Source organism: Amphibalanus amphitrite, unplaced genomic scaffold (assembly GCF_019059575.1).
Source record: "Amphibalanus amphitrite isolate SeventyFive unplaced genomic scaffold, NRLGWU_Aamphi_draft 000116F_arrow, whole genome shotgun sequence".
Lineage (NCBI taxonomy): Eukaryota > Metazoa > Arthropoda > Thecostraca > Balanomorpha > Balanidae > Amphibalanus > Amphibalanus amphitrite.
Genome location: NW_024881611.1, coordinates 39,683 through 58,173, shown reverse-complemented (window position 1 = coordinate 58,173; position 18,491 = coordinate 39,683). Strand labels below are relative to the sequence as shown.

The window sequence follows — 18,491 nt, the reverse complement described above, 5'->3', positions numbered from 1 at the left end:
CCCTCGGAAGGCCGGTATCTATGGGATTAAAGCTCAGCGACACTAAGGGCTTGTCTGATGCATTTGGTTATCGGTAGCACCCTCAGAATCAGCGGCGTATAGGGCCCTCAGAGCCGCCGGTAAGGGGCCTTTAGAGGCATTGGTATGGGCCGCGATGCAGGTGCCGGTTCGGGCGCACAGAGGTGCTAGTGTGATTCTCTCAGAGGCGCCGGTGAGGGTCCTTACAGGCGTTGCTCTGGGATCTCATAGACGCTGGTGTGGAGCCGTTACAGACGGGTGTGGGGTCTTTAGAGCTGCGGACGCGAACCCTATACAAACCAACAGGGGAAACCCAAAAGGAACTACAAACCAACCAGTGACCGGCACGGGGCCCTTAGGCCGGCAGAAGAAGTCTTGTGGGGTCCTTAGAGACCGGCTTGGTACTGTCAGACGCCGGTGGGGCCCTCAGGGCTCAGAGTCACCGGTGTGGGGCCCTCCAAAGTTTCCAGTGGGTGGCCTTTAGATGCGCAGGTGTTGACTGTTGGGTCCTCAGAGCCGCCGATATAGGGCTTTAGCACTGGTATAGGCACTCAGAGTTGGGGGGTGTGAAATGCTCAGAGACACCGGTGTGGGCCCTCATAGGCGCCGATGAGGGCCCCCTCAGTTGCCGTTATGGGACCCTCGAAAAAATAAGTGTGTGACCATCACAGGCGGGAAATGCCCCTAGAACTGGCCCCTCATAGGCCGGTAAGAACTCTCAGAGGCCAGTAACGGGCCTTTGGAGACCACCGAGGGGCCCTTAAAATCTGCAAGATTCCCTCAGAAGCCGGCGTGGGGCCCTTGTTGAGATTTTAGTGTGGTTATTTAGGGCCCATAAGGTGCACTAACGAGACCTATGAGGCCATTCTGAGTCGAAATATGGTCATCGTTAATCCTCAGCGGTCAAATGGCACCGCAGGTCCTCTCGGACCCGAGGGTCCCTTTCAACCCGATGGGTGGGGGGTGGGGGGGGGGGGGGTACGTGTCCCCTTATACCCCTAACTACGCCACTGCTTCATATGCATCATGTCAGGCATTTTAGGCTCGCCCCCCCCCCCAACTTGAAAATCGTTCCCGGGCCCCTGGGAAAATGCGTTTTATTCACCGAGGTTTTTGTGCGGAGGACCGAGTGCCGGTAGGCACGAGGTCCGTAGCAAAAAACCGAGGTGAATAAAACTGCATTTTCACAGCCCAAGGTTGGGAAGAGATTTACCACATGCCGTACCGGCGCAACAGTTAATATCATATTCATTTGATATTTTACACTTTAATCTTAATATTGTGTCAATATCATATTGATACTATGCTCATATTTATAGTCACCGTGATTATTTGTTTGTGTTTTTCATTATTAGGCTGCGTTGAGTATGAAAGATGAGAAATTCCTACTTCCCCCTTATTTAGGGTTTGAAAAAGCTGAGGATGAAGATGGTGAAACGCCAGAAGTTAGAATAAAGATATGGAGTCCAGCAGGAGTGAGGAAACCGTGAGGAAAATTAAAAATTGGGTGAAACGCTGAATCAAACGCGTCTTGGATCCCTGCTGGAACAATATCAAATGTTTCATTGTGGCACGTTAAGATGCTTTACGCATTTAAATTGTTCGTTTTTTGTGTGCATTATGTAGAAATAATGATTATTCCGACCATGTTCTGCAGCAATAAATACATTGGCATTGGAACGATAACCTTGTTTAGTTGAATTACGTTGACAGCAAAAGCATGTAAACACGCAGTCACTTACTTTTGCTGTTGCTGTTAGTGAACACACAATCCGTAAATATCTTCTTTGAAATTGGTTCTTCCGCTCAGAATATTCAGTAAAACTTTGTCTGGGAAAATCAAAAAGCCTTAGGGCCGAATCGTTTCCCAAATACCTTCAACATTAGCCGAGGCGGGCCGAAGCCATTTCCCAAATGCACGTGCTAATGTTAAAGGGATATCTCGGCATGTGGTAATAACAAAATACATATGGGCCCAAGTGACCTCCATGAAGTAAGCTGTTGGCCGCTTATGCGGTTCCTGGGCTCTAAGAGAGATCAAGGTAGATACCAGCTACGAGTATTATTCTCATTGTCGAGAATAGAATGTGAAACATGGCACCGGCCCATACCTCCCGGGCCATGGCCCATACCTCCCGGTGTATTTTGATGGATCAAAAAGCACATGATTTATTGAAAGTTATCTCGAGACAAAATGGTTGACCCCAGATGCCTAATATCAGGCACACATTGCAGGCGAAAGGCAATTTCACGTACACAGAGTGAAAAACCGGGTCTAGCCACTGCCCACTGAAAGAAAATTGCCTTTTCACAAAACCGGCCCATACCTCCCGGGTCTCCCCTATATTTAATTTGTTTTCAATCCCCAGTCCGATCATGGTTTCACTCAAGTACGACTCCACTGTCAAGTCAACTTAGCTCGGCCGATCCCCGCCCTTATCGCCGCAGGGCTGAGGGCCGGCAGTGAGCCAGGCGGTACAGCATAACTCCCAGGCGCTTGGGCAGTAAGCCAGGCGGCACAGCATACTTCCCAGGCGCTTGGACAATGAGCCGGGCGGAATAGCATGGGCCTCCCAGGCGCTTGGCAGTGAGCCTTGCGGTATAGCCTACGTTCCAGGCGCTTGGCAGCGCACCGGGCGGAACAGCATACCTTCCAGGCACGCCGACCGTCGCGCCGCTGCACACAGCCGCTATTTGAGTCCGGAAGTGGCCAAAATGCGATAATTCGTTAACCAGTTGACATTTTGCCAAGGAATTTTTATTGTATGTGAAGTCAACCGTAAGGTCACATATGGGAACGTATGAGCATCCATGCTGATACATCATCGCCGTAAAAATATTTTTGCTTGTAATCCGCGGATGACGGGTATATCCCATAACGTGGGTGACTCGGGAGGGGATTCTGCATAGCTTCCCTGCTGTCTTCGAAACTACTCGTTCAATACTAAAAGCTCAAACGGCTTCTGGTAGGAATAGCTGACAAACGAAACCTAACTTTGTCACAAAAGCTCATGGAAAGGTCATGGGTCACAAAAGGTCATGGAAAAGGTCATGGAAGGAAGTGTATACATTTTTAGGTCATGCAACACATCTTTAATGGTCCATTTCGGCAAAAGCATCGAAAAATGATGTCATCTGGGTCGTCCGATTCGAAACTATTTCCATTCGACAAATAAAGGTCAGGTCACGGCGAGGTCAAAAAGGTCAAATTTTGAAGTTGAACATTCTCAACAAAAAAGATTGCATCGGATGCAATTTGAGCTCTGGGAACACGATGATGCTCTTCGTTTTGGTTTTCGATGTCAAGAACGTACTGATACTGAAATTGCCTTTGCAATATCGAAAATTGTGATTAACCGACTACGGTAAAATGCAAAAGCCGATAACATTGCCATTTCTGAAGATATCTGACTGAAACTTTCCAAAAGCAATGCAAATGTTACATACAAAAGCCAATAAGGTTCATTCTGGTCGATGGCTGCTCCCCAAAACTCTGAATGTTATCAACCATATCGGCATTCTTACGATGTTCTGTTGGCTGGATGTCTTTGCTTTATTGAATTTGATCAGACTACATTCAGTTAACCCTCGCACGACCAGGCCATTTCTCATAACACGAACGACCAGGGGGGGGGGTTGTTACGACCCCCCCTGGCGTTTCGAAACGGAAGGTCGTAGAGCTTAGCGGAAAAAACAACGGATTGCTCTCAACGAGATCTCGCGATTGGTGGTATATTTTTTGGTCCTAGGTCAACATTTGACCTACTTATGACCGGTCAAAGGTCAAATTTTCGGAAAAATCTAACTTTTTCAGATTTCCGCGCCGATTGCGGCAAAACGGTAAGAGATATCGACTTGAAACCTTCACTAACGTGATCCTTGATCAATTCTCTATCGTTTGGTGTGTATTTCGATGTCATAACTTTAAAAATGATGCGTTGGGAGCATCGGAAGTCTGCAAGGTCATTTGTCCATTGGGTCACGTCAGGCGTGTGACGTCACTGACCTGACCCTGACCCAAAATGAACTACAAGAAACAACCGACGATGCCTGAAATGGATAGCAAATTCGAATTCAGGGCATCAAAATACCCCGAAATGGCATACAAGTGCAAGAAGTCATTACAGGTCAACCGAGGTCAATGACCTTACCTTGACCTTTAGTGACCTTCAAAATGTCAACGGACATTGTGCCAATGTCAAATCAGCCAGTTGTGATTCTATAAAACAATCCATCAGTGCGTCAGGTCAGTCGGCATTTATACCAATGTGAAGCAATCTCCAATTTAGCGTAAATCTGGCCGGAGGTTGTTCCCTTTATGACGTCATAACTCCGTGACCTGACATGACCTTGACAAAAAAAATTACCAAAAGTTGCGCAAAGGATGCCCCAAAGGGTACTGAAAATTTGAGCAGGCTATCTGAAACGGTTCGGCGTGTAGCTAAGAAAAACCTCGGGGGGTTGATACAACCCCCCCTAGGCGTTCTAGGGTTAAGACGAAGTACATTTATTGGTCACCAGAAAGTATACCCACAAGTCAATCGACAATTGACAACCAACAAATGCAATCGACACGAGCGTCGAGCACCCCTCAGCACAAGCAACTGCGGGGCGGCGATTAGACGGACCGCGCTCCTCTCTCGCAGCTGATTGGTCAGCTGCCGAACCGCACGGACGTCAGTGTGGAGAAGGAATTCATGGCCTCCCACTCCCGGATGGAGGCCCCAATACCATATCTCTTCTAACCTCTCTTTTTACCCGTCTGGTCTTCTGTCTGGGTGTCTGGGGCGCCCAGCAACACGGGACCGTCGGCTCTTGGCCGTCGGCCACCCGGTCACGTGACGGCGTCCCGACACCCCATAAAAACCTATGTTTCTGTTAATACACCACTCACTTCTCCGCCACCGTCTTTGCCGGACGCAGTGCCGGACCCGTCTCCGAGGGCGGCCTTTCGCCGTCCAACATTGGTGGCAGCGGTGGTGGAGACTTTCGGCAAAAGGTGAGTCCTTAGTTTAAAATTATAATTGGCTTGTACTTGATTGATATTTCTTTTGATTTGAACTTCGTTTTATTATCTGTTTAGTTCTTGACATATTTTTTTCAACAATGCCTGTCATGGAAAGTGCTTCTGGATCTGGATCGGCAATTACTTTCAATATTCACTCTTTGGCATCATTAGTCAACAACTATGACGGAAGCTATCCCATTCAGGACTTTTTACAAGAAATTCGTGAAACTGCTCATCTAGGATCTTGGCCTGATAAAATCACTTTGAAAGTCACAAAATCCAAGCTACAAGGGTCGGTAGCCGAAATGGTGAGAAACCGACATGATTTAAACCATGCCGAAACTTTTGATGACTTTTCTACCCGTTTGATATCTGCCCTACACACTGATAGGCCTGTGTCAGTTCGACTGCAGGACCTAATGACCTGCGTACAACAACCTTCCGAAACAGTCGATGCATACGCAACTCGAATCCGACAAAAGTCTAAAGGCTTAACGGAATGGGACATTTCGACGGAAACAAAAGAATTGAAAAACAAAACAGTTACGGCGACATTCATCAAAGGTCTACAACCCAAAATCCGCCAACATGTGCTCCCTTTCAACCCTCCGGATTTCGAGACAGCTATAACGCTAGCGCGATCGCAGGAGATCAGCGCCTCTTTGTCATCTGACCCCGTCAACAGCGCTGCATCAGCCGCAACTCAACCCGACCAAAATTTGGCAGACATCCATAAAAGAATTGCAAGCTTGGAACTGTCGGTAGCTCAAAATTCTTCACAAGGTCGTGGCGGTAGAAATCAATATAGAGGTCGTGGTAGAGGCCGTTACCCTTCTCGACAAAATTTTAGAAATCAACGGCCCTTCCAAAGGAGGCATGAAAGCGACCCTCCATCATCAGACCGTCACTACCGAGACGCTTCTTGCCATGGCCATCATTCCTGCTGCGATCGGCAAAGCCGATCGTACTCTCGCTACCGAAACAGATCCCCAAGATATTCGCGATCCCCAAGACACTACGACCGCAGAAACTCCCGATCTCCGAATCAATCGCGCTCACCATCTCCCTCACCATCTAGGAGGTACCAGAGCCCAAAAGGGTACCGCTCACGACGCTAGGGGATACGTACGTGAGCGTTGCTTCAGATCAAAGGGACCGTCCAGCAAATCCCCCGGTTTTGCGAGACGTTTCGGTATCGGATCACTCTTGTTCAGCCTTGTACGATACCGGCAGCAGCATCTGTTTGGTATCAGAAGAATTTTTACGACAAAACAATTTGAAAGTAGATTACGAGCCTCCAACTATTTCCATTCTTGGCGTTACTGGTGATCCAATTGACATAGTAGGTGAAGTTTATCTGAAAGTTAGCATTCTTGGTCAAACGGTGGAACATAAATTTTACATTTCAACAAAAGCTTTGTCATTCAACTGCGACATTATCCTTGGCATTGATTTCATCATTGCGCACAAATTAATTTACAACCCTTCAACTCGTTCTGTGAGCTTGCTAAAACCAATTCTTTCTTCAAATGCAGTCAAAAAGCATTCAAAGCGCTTGAGCCCAAAAAGACGCAAACGAGTACGCTTTCTACTGTCCACAAAGGACGACGAAAATTCCAGTGAAGAAGATGCTTATTCTGACGAGACGACGAAATTGTTCACAACTGCGGAAAAACATGCATTAGTTATTCAGGACGAAAAGTCATATCCATTGTTCGTGAAACAAACTGTTGAAATTCCTGGTTATAGCGAGCAATTTATACGCGTAAAATTACCACGTTTTCTAGAGCCAAATGATTTTCCATATCTCATCCAAGCGCATTGCGATCAAAGTATCCGAGACATTCAGGTTGCCCGTTCTATCATTTTCTTGGAAAAATCAGGCACGCTGGTACGTGTCATCAATTCGTCAAACAACCCAGTTATTTTGAAAAAAAAATCTGCGGATCGCACAAGCCCACCCAACCAATCTTTCCCCCACGGGTCAGGTCACAGACCGACCCCTCCCCTCCAGACAGCACGCTGACCTTGCTCTGTCTGGTTCAGCAAGTGCCAACTGCCAAACAGTGCCGTCTGTACCACCATCCGTCAGCGCCTCGTCGGAACAAAAAACGGTCGCTGGGCCGGACTTGGCTGCGTCAGACAAAAACAAACCGATGACCTCTGCTCAGAGGACGTCAGAATACAAGTCTGTCTCTGACATTGATTTGGAACATGTCCCGGAACCCTTTCGTTCTCAGCTCCGCGAGCTCATCAAAAAACATCGGCATGCTTTTGGAAACGACATCTCGGATATAAAACAGACAGACGTTTATAAACACCACATCGAATTAACAGATCACACTCCGGCTTATCAAAGACCATATCGTCTCCCATTCGCTCATCGGGAGATAGTCAAGAAAGAAATAGATCGCATGTTGGCAGCAAAAATCATTGAACCATCGGTTTCACCATACAACTCTCCGATCATTCTTGTGAAGAAATCAAATGGTGGCTATCGCCTTGTATCAGACTTACGTCTTCTCAACTCAAAGATCAAAGATGACAAATTTCCTCATTCATTTGCATCTGATGTCATTGATCAACTTTCTGGGTGTGAAGTTTTCTCAACTTTAGATTTACTCAGTTCATTCCACCAAATTCCTTTGGATGAATCTTCTCGACATTATACTGCTTTTTCAGCTGGAGACGGAAAATATCATATGAATGTCGTACCAATGGGTCTTCGTTCAAGTTCTTCTGCTCTCAATAGAGCATTGCAAATTGCACTCAGTGGTCTTCAGGGCATAGATGCATTCTTATATGTAGACGATATTCTTATCGCTAGCAAAACATACGACGAACATTTAGAAAAACTCGCCCGTGTATTCTCACGATTAGAAGAAACTCGTTTTGTACTAAATCCCGCGAAATGTGAATTCATGAAAACTCAGATAAAATATTTGGGTTTCATATTGGACAAACATGGAGTTCGTCCAGATATATCCAAATTACAAGCGGTTCAAGACTTTCCAACACCAAAAACTGTGAAAGATGTTCGTGCCTTTCTAGGCTTTGCAAATTACTATCGTAGGCATATTCCAAAAATGTCTGAACTTGCAGCTCCTTTAGTCCACTTGACAAAGAAAAATGTTGAATTTATTTGGTCTCAGGAATGCGAAGATGCATTCTCATCAATCAAAGAATCGTTAGTAAAGTATCCTGTGCTGAGATTCCCGAACTTTGAAAAAGATTTTTACTTATCTACAGATGCAAGTGACTTTGCCATTAGTGGCGTATTGGAACAAAAATATGGTGATCATTTTCACCCCATTGCTTTTATTAGTCGACAGCTCAACAAAGCTGAAAGAAATTATTCAACCACAGAAAAGGAGTGTCTTGCAATTACCTGGTCATTTGACAATTTGCGATGCTATCTCTTAGGTCATTTTACTCATATCATGACTGATCATTTACCATTGAAAGGTATTTTCAAGTCAACTAACCCTGGTGGTCGTCTAACCAGGTGGTCTTTAAAATTGACAGAATACGATTTTGATGTCACTTATGTCCCAGGAAAGTTAAATGTCAAAGCAGATGTCTTGTCTCGTATCAAAATAGATTCACAAACCAAGACAGACTTTCTTGGTCATGTCGCGGCAAATGCCATAGAAAGTGAAGGCTGGACAAGAGAAAAGATCAAAGCAGAACAACGCAAAGACCCAGATCTGATACCGATCATCGACCGTCTCGTCAAACCGAAAGCTAAAGGCCCCGATCTGAAGCTACATGAACCTCTTTCAAATTTTTTCCTGAGTGCAGATGGTTTACTTTATCACGTAGCCACCCAAAACAACAAAACTCGACCATTTATGGATCAGCTCGTGGTCCCATCTGCTATGAAAAAGCTGATTGTTCAAAGATTCCATGATACCATTTGGTCGGGACACCTGAAATTTGAAAAGACTCTTTCCAAAATTCGACTTCAATTTTATTGGAGACACATGTACACTGATATCAAAAAGTACGTAGAATCTTGTCGCTTATGCATGGAAAGAAGCGCTCATAAATCCATCAAACGTGCGCCATTGCAACGCACGATGACACCTGAGCACCCCATGCACATCTGTAGTTTTGATATCGTTGGCCCACTAAAAACAAGCTATCGTGGTAATTCATACTATCTCTCTTGGATAGAACATTTTTCAAGATGGCCTGAGGCAATTCCATTGACCGCTACTGATACTACTACAGTAGCCAAAGCATTCGTTGAAGAAATCATTTCTCGACATGGCATCAGCAAATATTTACTTAGTGATCGTGGTTCCAATTTCACATCAAAGCTCATGAAAGAAATTTGCAAACTTTTAGGAACAAAACAACTTTTCACTACTCCCATCCACCCGATGGCCAATGGTCGTGTGGAAAGACTACATTCAACAATCGGCAACATCCTATCTCATTTTGTAGATGAAACCCAGAAAAATTGGGATGAAGTTTTGCCTTTAGCGCTTTTGGCGATTCGTAGTTCCGTGCATCGATCAACAGGTGATACACCTGCCCAAATTTTTACGGGTCGTGATATATCTTTACCTTTTGACGTAGACTCCAAACTTCCTCATGACCCGTACCATTCGATAGACTCATATCGTGATCTTCTAATTCGGCATTTAACAACATTGCATGAAACTGTTCGTCAAAACAACGAATCTGCGATTCAGGCCCAAGAACGGTCACATCCCACACAATCGAGTCCAATTACGTTCAAACCAGGGATGCTGGCATATTTACATCACCCAAGTTTCAAACCAAATTTAACGCGAAAACTTCAAAAAGTTAACCGCGGTCCATATCGTATCCTCGACATGACGAGCCCGGTTAACGCCAAAATTCAACATTTGTCCAATATCGGAGACATCCAAACGGTCCATATCAATCGTCTTCGAAAATTTGAAGAAGACGACCCGTTTCACACCTGTGTCGACACACCATCTCTCAGCAATGACTCTACCATTCGTTCCGTGCGTAATGCCTCAGAGAGCAGTAATACCGGTGCGCGCCCGCCCGTTACACTGCCGGCAAAGCCAGGGACGTTGGAGGCTCGTTCTGACGAGAATGTGCTCGACCAGGGTGACATTGCCCGGCTGGAGGAGGACTGGCGTATTTATCAAGCAGACCGCCGTGAGGTTCCCCAGGCTGATCACCTGCGGTATAACCTCCGGCCTCGCACAAATATACGCCCTCCAGACCGCTATGGCAATCGATAAGCCAACTGATGGCTACATGGAGACTGAGATCCCATGAAAGTTGCTGCGCTATGAAGGTTGATTGCATATCCCTCGCGCCTATATATCCAGCGAAATGCTGAAGGCTACATGGTGACATGAAATCCCATGAAAGTTGTTGCGCTAGAAGGTTGATCGTATATCCCTCGCGCCTATACACCAGCGAAACGCTGAAGGTGTACTGGAGTACACAAGCAATTGCCCTTTCATATCTAGTAGCGCTACATCTGCATTGTATATATAAGCATCCACTGTACATAGTATGTCAGATGAATGAATCTTTGTATGATGATTACCAAAGAATATGTTGTTGCTTGCTGTTGTCATCAATTCTTTGCATATGTTGCCATGCCAAAAACGTCTTGATACTGACACATTAGCCTTGTTTCTTTTTCAGGTTCCTGATTTCTGTGGCGGAACGAGTGCAGCGTCAAGAAATACCCAAACAAGCATGCTTTTCGATTCCCCTGTCAATTAACACATACTTTACGAACTAACGGATAATCAAGTTCTATTTTCGTCATTAACTTTATAACATTAGTCCGTAAAATCTTGCCAATTCTGGTTAGTTAGCAAACGCAGAAAATATGAAAGTTAACAATTCCAGTGAATTGTACACAAGTATTCATCTATTTACGAATTACCAGCCGACACATAAGAAATATTGTTAATTGTATGCCCTCACAAGCACACAATTCCATGGGTATGACGCCACTAGGTGCACTCGTTCGCAAGACGCCACTCTTCAAAAGGACTTCAAAAATCTATTGATTATATTTTTCCCAACAACTTATCAGACCTAACACAATAGTTAGATTTTCCAATAATACTTAACACACTAACCTATTGGCCTCTTCAATTAATTCTTTAAAGTAAGTCACTTGGCAGTATTATTCGGAACCGGTCATTTTGCAAGTCATTGGCTCATTAGCCGCTATTTTTTCCTCGTTAAACTTTTATCATTAACGATCTCTCGATCGAATGACCGGAGGTATTGCCCGTTTTTAACAACAACGCAATGTTTTGCTATCAGCTGTGTCAAAAATGTCTTTTCTGTTCTTTCTGTCACACCGTCTTCCATGGTCTTCCGCCTCTACAAATGTATATTTCTATGTTACCATGAATGTTATACAACGCAACGGCAAATGTATATTGGTGACACAGCGATAGCACAACATAAAAAAACTACATGTATGTGGATGTGGATGTTCGTTTACAGACTTACGGAAAGTAGTTCTGACTGTTGACGGATCCGAATGTTTGTGACTATCGTAGTCAATGGGTCCGTGGCACACCTGGGTAACCAACACATCAGAGGTGTCGTACAGAGAGCTGCCTTTCTCTCTCTCTCCCTCTGTTACCCAGTGTTATGTATGTGCTTTTTGGTAAATGTGTTGTACATATAATGCCAATGAATGACTGATTTGTTGTATGATGTATGTTTGTAGGGGGCATCGTTTTGGCATACTTTGATCCGTTTTTCTTTCGTTCACAGACCTTGCGTTTCTGTTACCCATCTGGGAGTGGCCACTATCTGACTCCCCGAGCAGCGACTTCGGAGAAAAGCCGATACGCATCACGGTCTGCAAAAGCTGGCTGATCATAGTCATGATGGGACTGGACGATCATTGCCAACCCGTCTGACTGTCTCAGTCGCTCTGCATCTGGTCCACGCATCACACACTGCAACAGCGGACGCCCTCACCAACTGCTACGGCTCGTACCATGGGTCCACCGCCATCACCAGGCTGACCCACATCGCCTGCCGCTGTGACTCCATCTGCTCAACGTGCATCTGCTTCATCTGCTCCATCTGCTCTGCCAATCCGTCTCGCCCCTCTCGTCGTCCGGGCCAGCCGCCATCAACATGGCTGAGCACACGTCGTCGCCATCAACACGTTGTCGACCAACAACAAGGACGCCAACACCCTCGCTAGTGGTTCACCAACCTCCAATAAGCTGATGACTTCCGGTATCCGTGCTGTGCGGCGGCAGCCAACGCCCCGTTGACCGTTGGGGCCCCTCCGTCACGGCGCACCATGGCCGCTGCCCCTCACCAACAACACGGACGTCATCAGCTACCCGGAGCGATGTCTGGCGTCTCACAGAGACAACGGTCGAACATCACGGCGACGATGCCAGCGACGACTACGAGGACGAGACAACCAAATCAGAGAGCAGTAACAGCAGCAGTTGTACCAGTAGCAGCAGCAGCAGCCGTACCAGTAGTAGTAGCAGCTGTAACCGGCGTTCCGTTCGCGGTGTCATACGTGGATCAATGCAGTTTAGGACCGTGATTGCTTATTGGCCGCCTCCTCTTGTCGGCTTGTTGGGGGAGGAAAGATATGTGGAGAAGGAATTCATGGCCTCCCACTCCCGGATGGAGGCCCCAATACCATATCTCTTCTAACCTCTCTTTTTACCCGTCTGGTCTTCTGTCTGGGTGTCTGGGGCGCCCAGCAACACGGGACCGTCGGCTCTTGGCCGTCGGCCACCCGGTCACGTGACGGCGTCCCGACACCCCATAAAAACCTATGTTTCTGTTAATACACCACTCACTTCTCCGCCACCGTCTTTGCCGGACGCAGTGCCGGACCCGTCTCCGAGGGCGGCCTTTCGCCGTCCAACATCAGTCAGCTGCACGGCCGCCGCCCGGCCGACCTGACCGGGGTCGGCCGGGCGGCGACCTAGCGTCACTAGAACTGCAATAACTTTTGCCGGCAGTGTGATGCCGACCTAATTTTTTCAGCAAATGAATAACAATTGTACGGTATATGTTATGGACGTTGTCTCGATGTGAAGCACGCTGTGCGTTTTTTGGTAGGCCTATGTAACTATTGAAATCCTCAAGCCCTTCTGCTTTGTGCAAGTGTGCAGCAATTAGCTTACAATAACTGAGTGGGAAGTTTTTTAGATGCACTTTTGTTACCAATGGATTCCGCACATTTTCCCCTTTCAGCTGATACCTTACTTACGCATTTTCAAGCAAAGAATATGACAGGAGACTCGTCAACATTTACATGAAAATCGCAGCAAAAGTTCGGTCTCACGGAGCAAAACAAAACGGTGTACTTTGGGAGCCCACCAATCTGTACCAGAATAAGTAATATTTTTTCTGGATGATATTTTAAACAGTCTGATCAATTTACGACCAGAAAATGTGAGAAAATTACGCTTTAAAATTTGTCGAAAATGAGGGTATTGGCCACTTCTGAACCCGGATAGCGGCTGTGTGCGCTGCGCTAGTCGAGTCATCCGACTCCGAGTGCCTCCGAGCATGCGGGAATATTTTAGGGTGATCCACGGGTACTTGCCGCGAATCCCGTTCGTTTCAGAAAATTGACACCTCTTGCTGTGCCTGTTTCGAGTCGACTGGCTCGACTGACATGCCAAGTGTTGTTAATTGTCTGTTACGTGATTATAGCCGTCTTCTTTATTCCAGGTGTGTCAAGCTCACTGCACAACACTCACCAAGGCAGACTACCTCGACGTGTTGTGGACTGCGCTCTCAGAATTGCCAGGTAAGTGCCTGGTTTATGTACGTGTAATGTAATACAAGAAATGCGTAAAAATAAATAGACGGCTATAATTAAAGCCCAGGACGGCTAACATTCATGGGCGTGGATTACCGCTGAGTCGGGAGTGCCCGGGCTCAACAAAACCGCCGCCGCCCTAGCTGTGACCTTGACCCGCGTCGTCTGCTGCGGCTCCAAAGCCAAGCCGGCGCGGAATTGGGAGAGCTCGGACACCCCCAACTCGGCGGAAATCCACACCCATGCTAACATTCCGTTCGGCGGCTGGTCGTCTGTTTAGCATTACCGTCGCCTCTGTAGTGGGGTAAGATCGTAGTGGGCGACGCCCGACGCCGCCGAGTGACCGTTACCGGCTGTGACCACACAGGATTGCTGCTCACCGTGCTGCTGGTCGACAAGATCGGCAGAAAGAAAACAATCGCCGGGGGACTGCTCATCTTCATCCTGTCGCTCTCTGTTCCACTATTCTGCATCCATAGGTGAGTAATTCGACGCGTTTTAAATAACGTGAATCCTTTAGAGTTGTATTAGATTCCAGCCAAATGAAAATCACATTACCGATAAAACCAGAAAGACTAAATATTGGAATTGTGCCGAACTAGTAAGTTATGACACCGCCTGGTTCCTAGCACCCGTAGCTCTTGCAGCCGCTGTAGAGGGTGGGGTACCAGAGGTTGCTGGGCTTGCAGAACTTGTAGCGGCTGCTGAAGTGGATGCCCAGCCAGCTGCAGGCGTAGCTGTCGAACGCCAGCAGCGCCTTGGTGACCAGCCTCTGGCTGTAGACGCGGATCCTCGGGCGCTGCGGCAGGAGGCACACGGTCATCCTCCGATACAAATCTTCGCTACATAGTCTGTGTATAGTTTAAACATATTTTCGTCGTCACTTTCATAAAACAAACTAATGATAAGCTCAGCTGTGAAGGCACCTATACAGTTTTGAGTTACTCACCCACTGATACAGGAAGCCGCTGAGGAAAGACTGGAAGGTGGCCTTGCGCGAGTAGATGATATCCTTGGGGTAGCTGGCGAAGCGCAGTCGCAGCACGGGCAACAGTCCGTGGCTCCAGGCGGGGCACAAGAACGACAGGTGCGAGTACTTAGCCTGGCACACCTGTACAGGGACGGAAGGATCGGTCGTCAACCCCCCGCGACGTGAATAACACATTCAGGTAGAGACAATATCAATCAGCCTCATCATGGCGAGACTGGAGCCTCCCGGAGTACAGCCATATCGTCAGTGCAGGAACGTGCACAGCTGAAAAGATTCGACAAACTCACCAGACCGTCGTATCCCGAGCCCCACTTGATGTGCTTGGGCGTGGTGATCGTCTTGATCCTGCTGAACCAGCTGGACCACGGGTACTTCCTCTTGCTCAGGTACTTGTAGAGTCCACGGAGCGTCCTTCGCGGGAACCACAGGTTCTTTTCAGGGAAGAGATCTGGGTGTGGGTACGACAGCCTGGTCTTCCCCTGTCAAAGATAAATGGGCATTGAGGACCTCCATCGAATACCAAACAAGCACTCCATTCACCAGCCGAACATTGGTAGTGTGATATCCTACAGTTCGGTATAGAAAAGATGACTGAAAACGGTCTGAGCTTTTGACGGTAATTTAGGTTAGGATTTGTTAGCAGTAAAAAGTAAAAACTGTTTTCCAATTAATTCTCTCGTCTTTGCTGGCTTGTGCTTAACACAATTATCGAATTCGTGTTTCAATTCCATATGTTTCAGTCCGGTGCGTTTCAACGTTCACCTAAAATTGTCATATCGTAACGTTTATCAATATGCTGCACCAGTTAAGGGGCTACTAATCGTTATGCTTTCCCAGATCTGAGAGTAGACACTATTATGTACAGGTTATTTTAGACTCAAAATATGTAACGACTATTTTCTTACGATGAGTAGCGACTTCAGCGAAGCCCTCTTGAAGTACGGCTTGGAGGGGATGAATTGGTAGGTTTTCAGCCTGGAGACGATCGTGGGCAGCCTCGGGAATACGTACTGGTATCGGGTGACTGCGGACACAAGATTCACGTTAGAGAAATATAGTGACAGAATAACTGTCAGCTGACACACTGAGGACACATGAGAGCTGCCAGGTGACACAGTGACATGCTATTCGAGAGGGGACACAGTGACGCACGACAACTGTCAGCTGACACATCACACAGTGGCACACGTTTGTCTGTTACTATACATTGGGTGACACACGACTGTGTATACGATTTCGCTCGGAATTTATTTAGAGATATGCAATTGTGCATTACATAAGGGCGGATGCTGATATGTCGGCGATGATCCCCGAATGTAAACTTGGACCTCAAGGTGCCCACACGCAAACGGTCACCCGGAGGGGCATAGTTGCTTGAGACAGCTGTCCTCACTGCAGTTTCCCATAGTGAGGGTGACCGCCAGTCAAATTGAGTATGACCACTGATAAGAATGGGCGAATTCGTAGAGTGGAAGGAGCCAGATGGTTAGCTAGACTCACAATGCCGCTTGAAGTTGAGACTGAGCACATGCCGGCTATAGAAGGGTCTGAACAGGCTCCAGCTGGCGGGAGCCACCAGATGACTGCACATGTAGGTGTCAGTCAGCGCCAGGTGATCCTGGAACGGACGGCCGTGATCAGCACTCGCCATGGAGATACCGGTTCGGTAACGATAAAGCACCGGTCAAATCAGCCCGGTAGCAGGTAACGTAGACGACAAACGGCCACGCTAAACACCGGACCGGTAATGAACAACCACTGGGCTCTGGTCATTAATCACCACCCCCAGTTACCAATGAACGCGCGAGGGACTTACAAAGTACAAGCTGCTGTCGGTGATGGTGGGGTAGTACTTGGAGACGTGGCTGTAGAGATTGCTGTAGAACGGCTTCGGATAGTAGAAGACGGGCGGCATCAGGTCCACCAGTTTGCTGAGGTACTGAACCCAGTACCGCTGCGGCACCAGAGACTGCAGGCACACACTTGCATGGTCAGTTGAGGCAATCGAGCTTAGCTAAACGGTCATTGGACACGGCTGGTCCGATCTCTGCCATTCCAGACTCGCACTGTTCCAGGCGCTACCAAAATATTTTCACCATTGTGAGTCAAACACTCCTATCGGCATTATGTCGAGAACGGAATATCACCAAAAAATCATAAATTTTACGATCTGTGCAATAATATTTCCCAATTTAAACTCTTTAACCGTATAAAGTAAAGCTGAACCTTTATCTATTTAACTCTATGTAGAAGATAATTGGCGGTGCGGGCGGCTGGGCTCGCTGACCTTCGGGGAGATGTGCGGCAGGCCCAGGTGCGGCAGGTAGAGGTGCGGCGGCCGGCGCACATAGTACTGCACGATGTAGTAGCAGGTGAGGTCGCTGATGTCCGGGTAGCGCAGTCGGATGGGCGCGCAGTAGCGCGGCTGCCAGTACGGAGACAGGTCAATGCCGGCAAAGTGGCGCGACTGCAGGTAGGTGCCGTAGTGGCCGGCGCATAGCGCCGCGGACGCCGCCAACAGGATCAGCCGCAGCATGGTGTGCCGGAGGGTGCCGACCAGGGCGGTGGCTGCCGGCCGCGTCGCGCCCGCTCATATAGGGGGCCCGCCAGCCGTGGGCGGCCCCACCGCCGCCGGTCAGCAGTGACATGGCGCTGTCACCGCGGCCGCCAGCCGGACCCCCAAAGGTCGCACCTGACGCCAATGCGGCCCGGCGACAGCAAAAGGACGACAAACAACATCGTCAGACGGCGGCCGCCGGACCCGTCCTCGCCGGTGGCACATCCGCGACCGTCGACACGGCCAGAGGCTGCGGGGGTCGCGGGCCGCCGCCAACTCGGCTTAACGATGACAATGGGCAGTCAGTCTTGCAAGTAACACGCATCGGTGCCAGTAGCGGCGGAACACCTTCAATTAAGGGGGGGGGGGGGGCACTGCCGACCTTTGGTCCCATTCTTTCCATGCAACGTCCATAGGGCTAATGTTAAGATGCCAAAATCAAAGGGGGCACGGTGCCCCGGTGCCCTCCCCATTCCGCCGCCTATGATCGGTGCGGTGGATCCATCAAGCCATCAAGATCCATCAAGGGCTGCTAAATTTGAGTCACTGAACCAATTGACATCCTCATCCATCCCCCAGGTTTCAATTGGTTCGGTGACTCAAAATTAGCAGCCATTCCTCAGTCTGGCTTGATGGATCCACCGCACGATGCGCAGTACCTACTTTCAAGACTGACTGGACAATGTCGCTGAGCAGCGCGGTTGCCGCGATTCGGAAACTGCTCCTTGTAAACTGACTCTCGCATCGTGTCACATGGAGGCCCAGGGTAACAAAAGAACGATGCCAAGCGCAAGACGACACTCATCATCTCTTGAGTTGTGAAGAAATAGGTACTTGTGTACTCCAATGATCGACATAATATCCACAAGGATACGAAAGAAAAGCGTTAAAAATGGCGCTTGGAAAGAGAGCAGCAAATGTAACTAAAATAATTATAGAGTGATTAATCAATTATGATAGCAGCTGTGGCTGGATCAAAGTGCATGTGCATTGTCCAAATCACACACATTTCACAAAAAAGGTCTTCTGTTGTCTGCCGCTGGTAGCGGAGTATTGGACCAATTTGTTCTCGAGTCCGCTACCCAGTTTTGCTTATTTATTCGGTGTGTGTTGGGGGAGG

General features: G+C 47.9%; 2 protein-coding genes across 2 annotated transcripts in view; one reads left to right on the top strand and one right to left on the bottom strand.

Annotated features, from left to right (window-relative positions):
* LOC122381238 (synaptic vesicle 2-related protein-like) overlaps positions 1–18,491 on the top strand; it is a 31,082-nt gene that overhangs the window by 8,346 nt on the left and 4,245 nt on the right. Inside the window, exons 8-9 of the mRNA XM_043365193.1 lie at positions 13,733–13,811; positions 14,191–14,302. Of these exons, the coding sequence (XP_043221128.1) occupies positions 13,733–13,811; positions 14,191–14,302 (191 nt within the window). The remainder of the gene's footprint in view (positions 1–13,732; positions 13,812–14,190; positions 14,303–18,491) is intronic.
* Positions 14,335–17,441, bottom strand: LOC122381243. Its single transcript, XM_043365201.1, has 7 exons — positions 17,102–17,441; positions 16,631–16,783; positions 16,315–16,432; positions 15,720–15,838; positions 15,102–15,293; positions 14,773–14,934; positions 14,335–14,622 (listed from the first exon to the last, which is right to left on the bottom strand). Exons 1-7 carry the CDS (start codon positions 17,348–17,350, stop codon positions 14,449–14,451), a joined length of 1,167 nt encoding a protein of 388 aa, XP_043221136.1. The 5' UTR covers positions 17,351–17,441; the 3' UTR covers positions 14,335–14,448.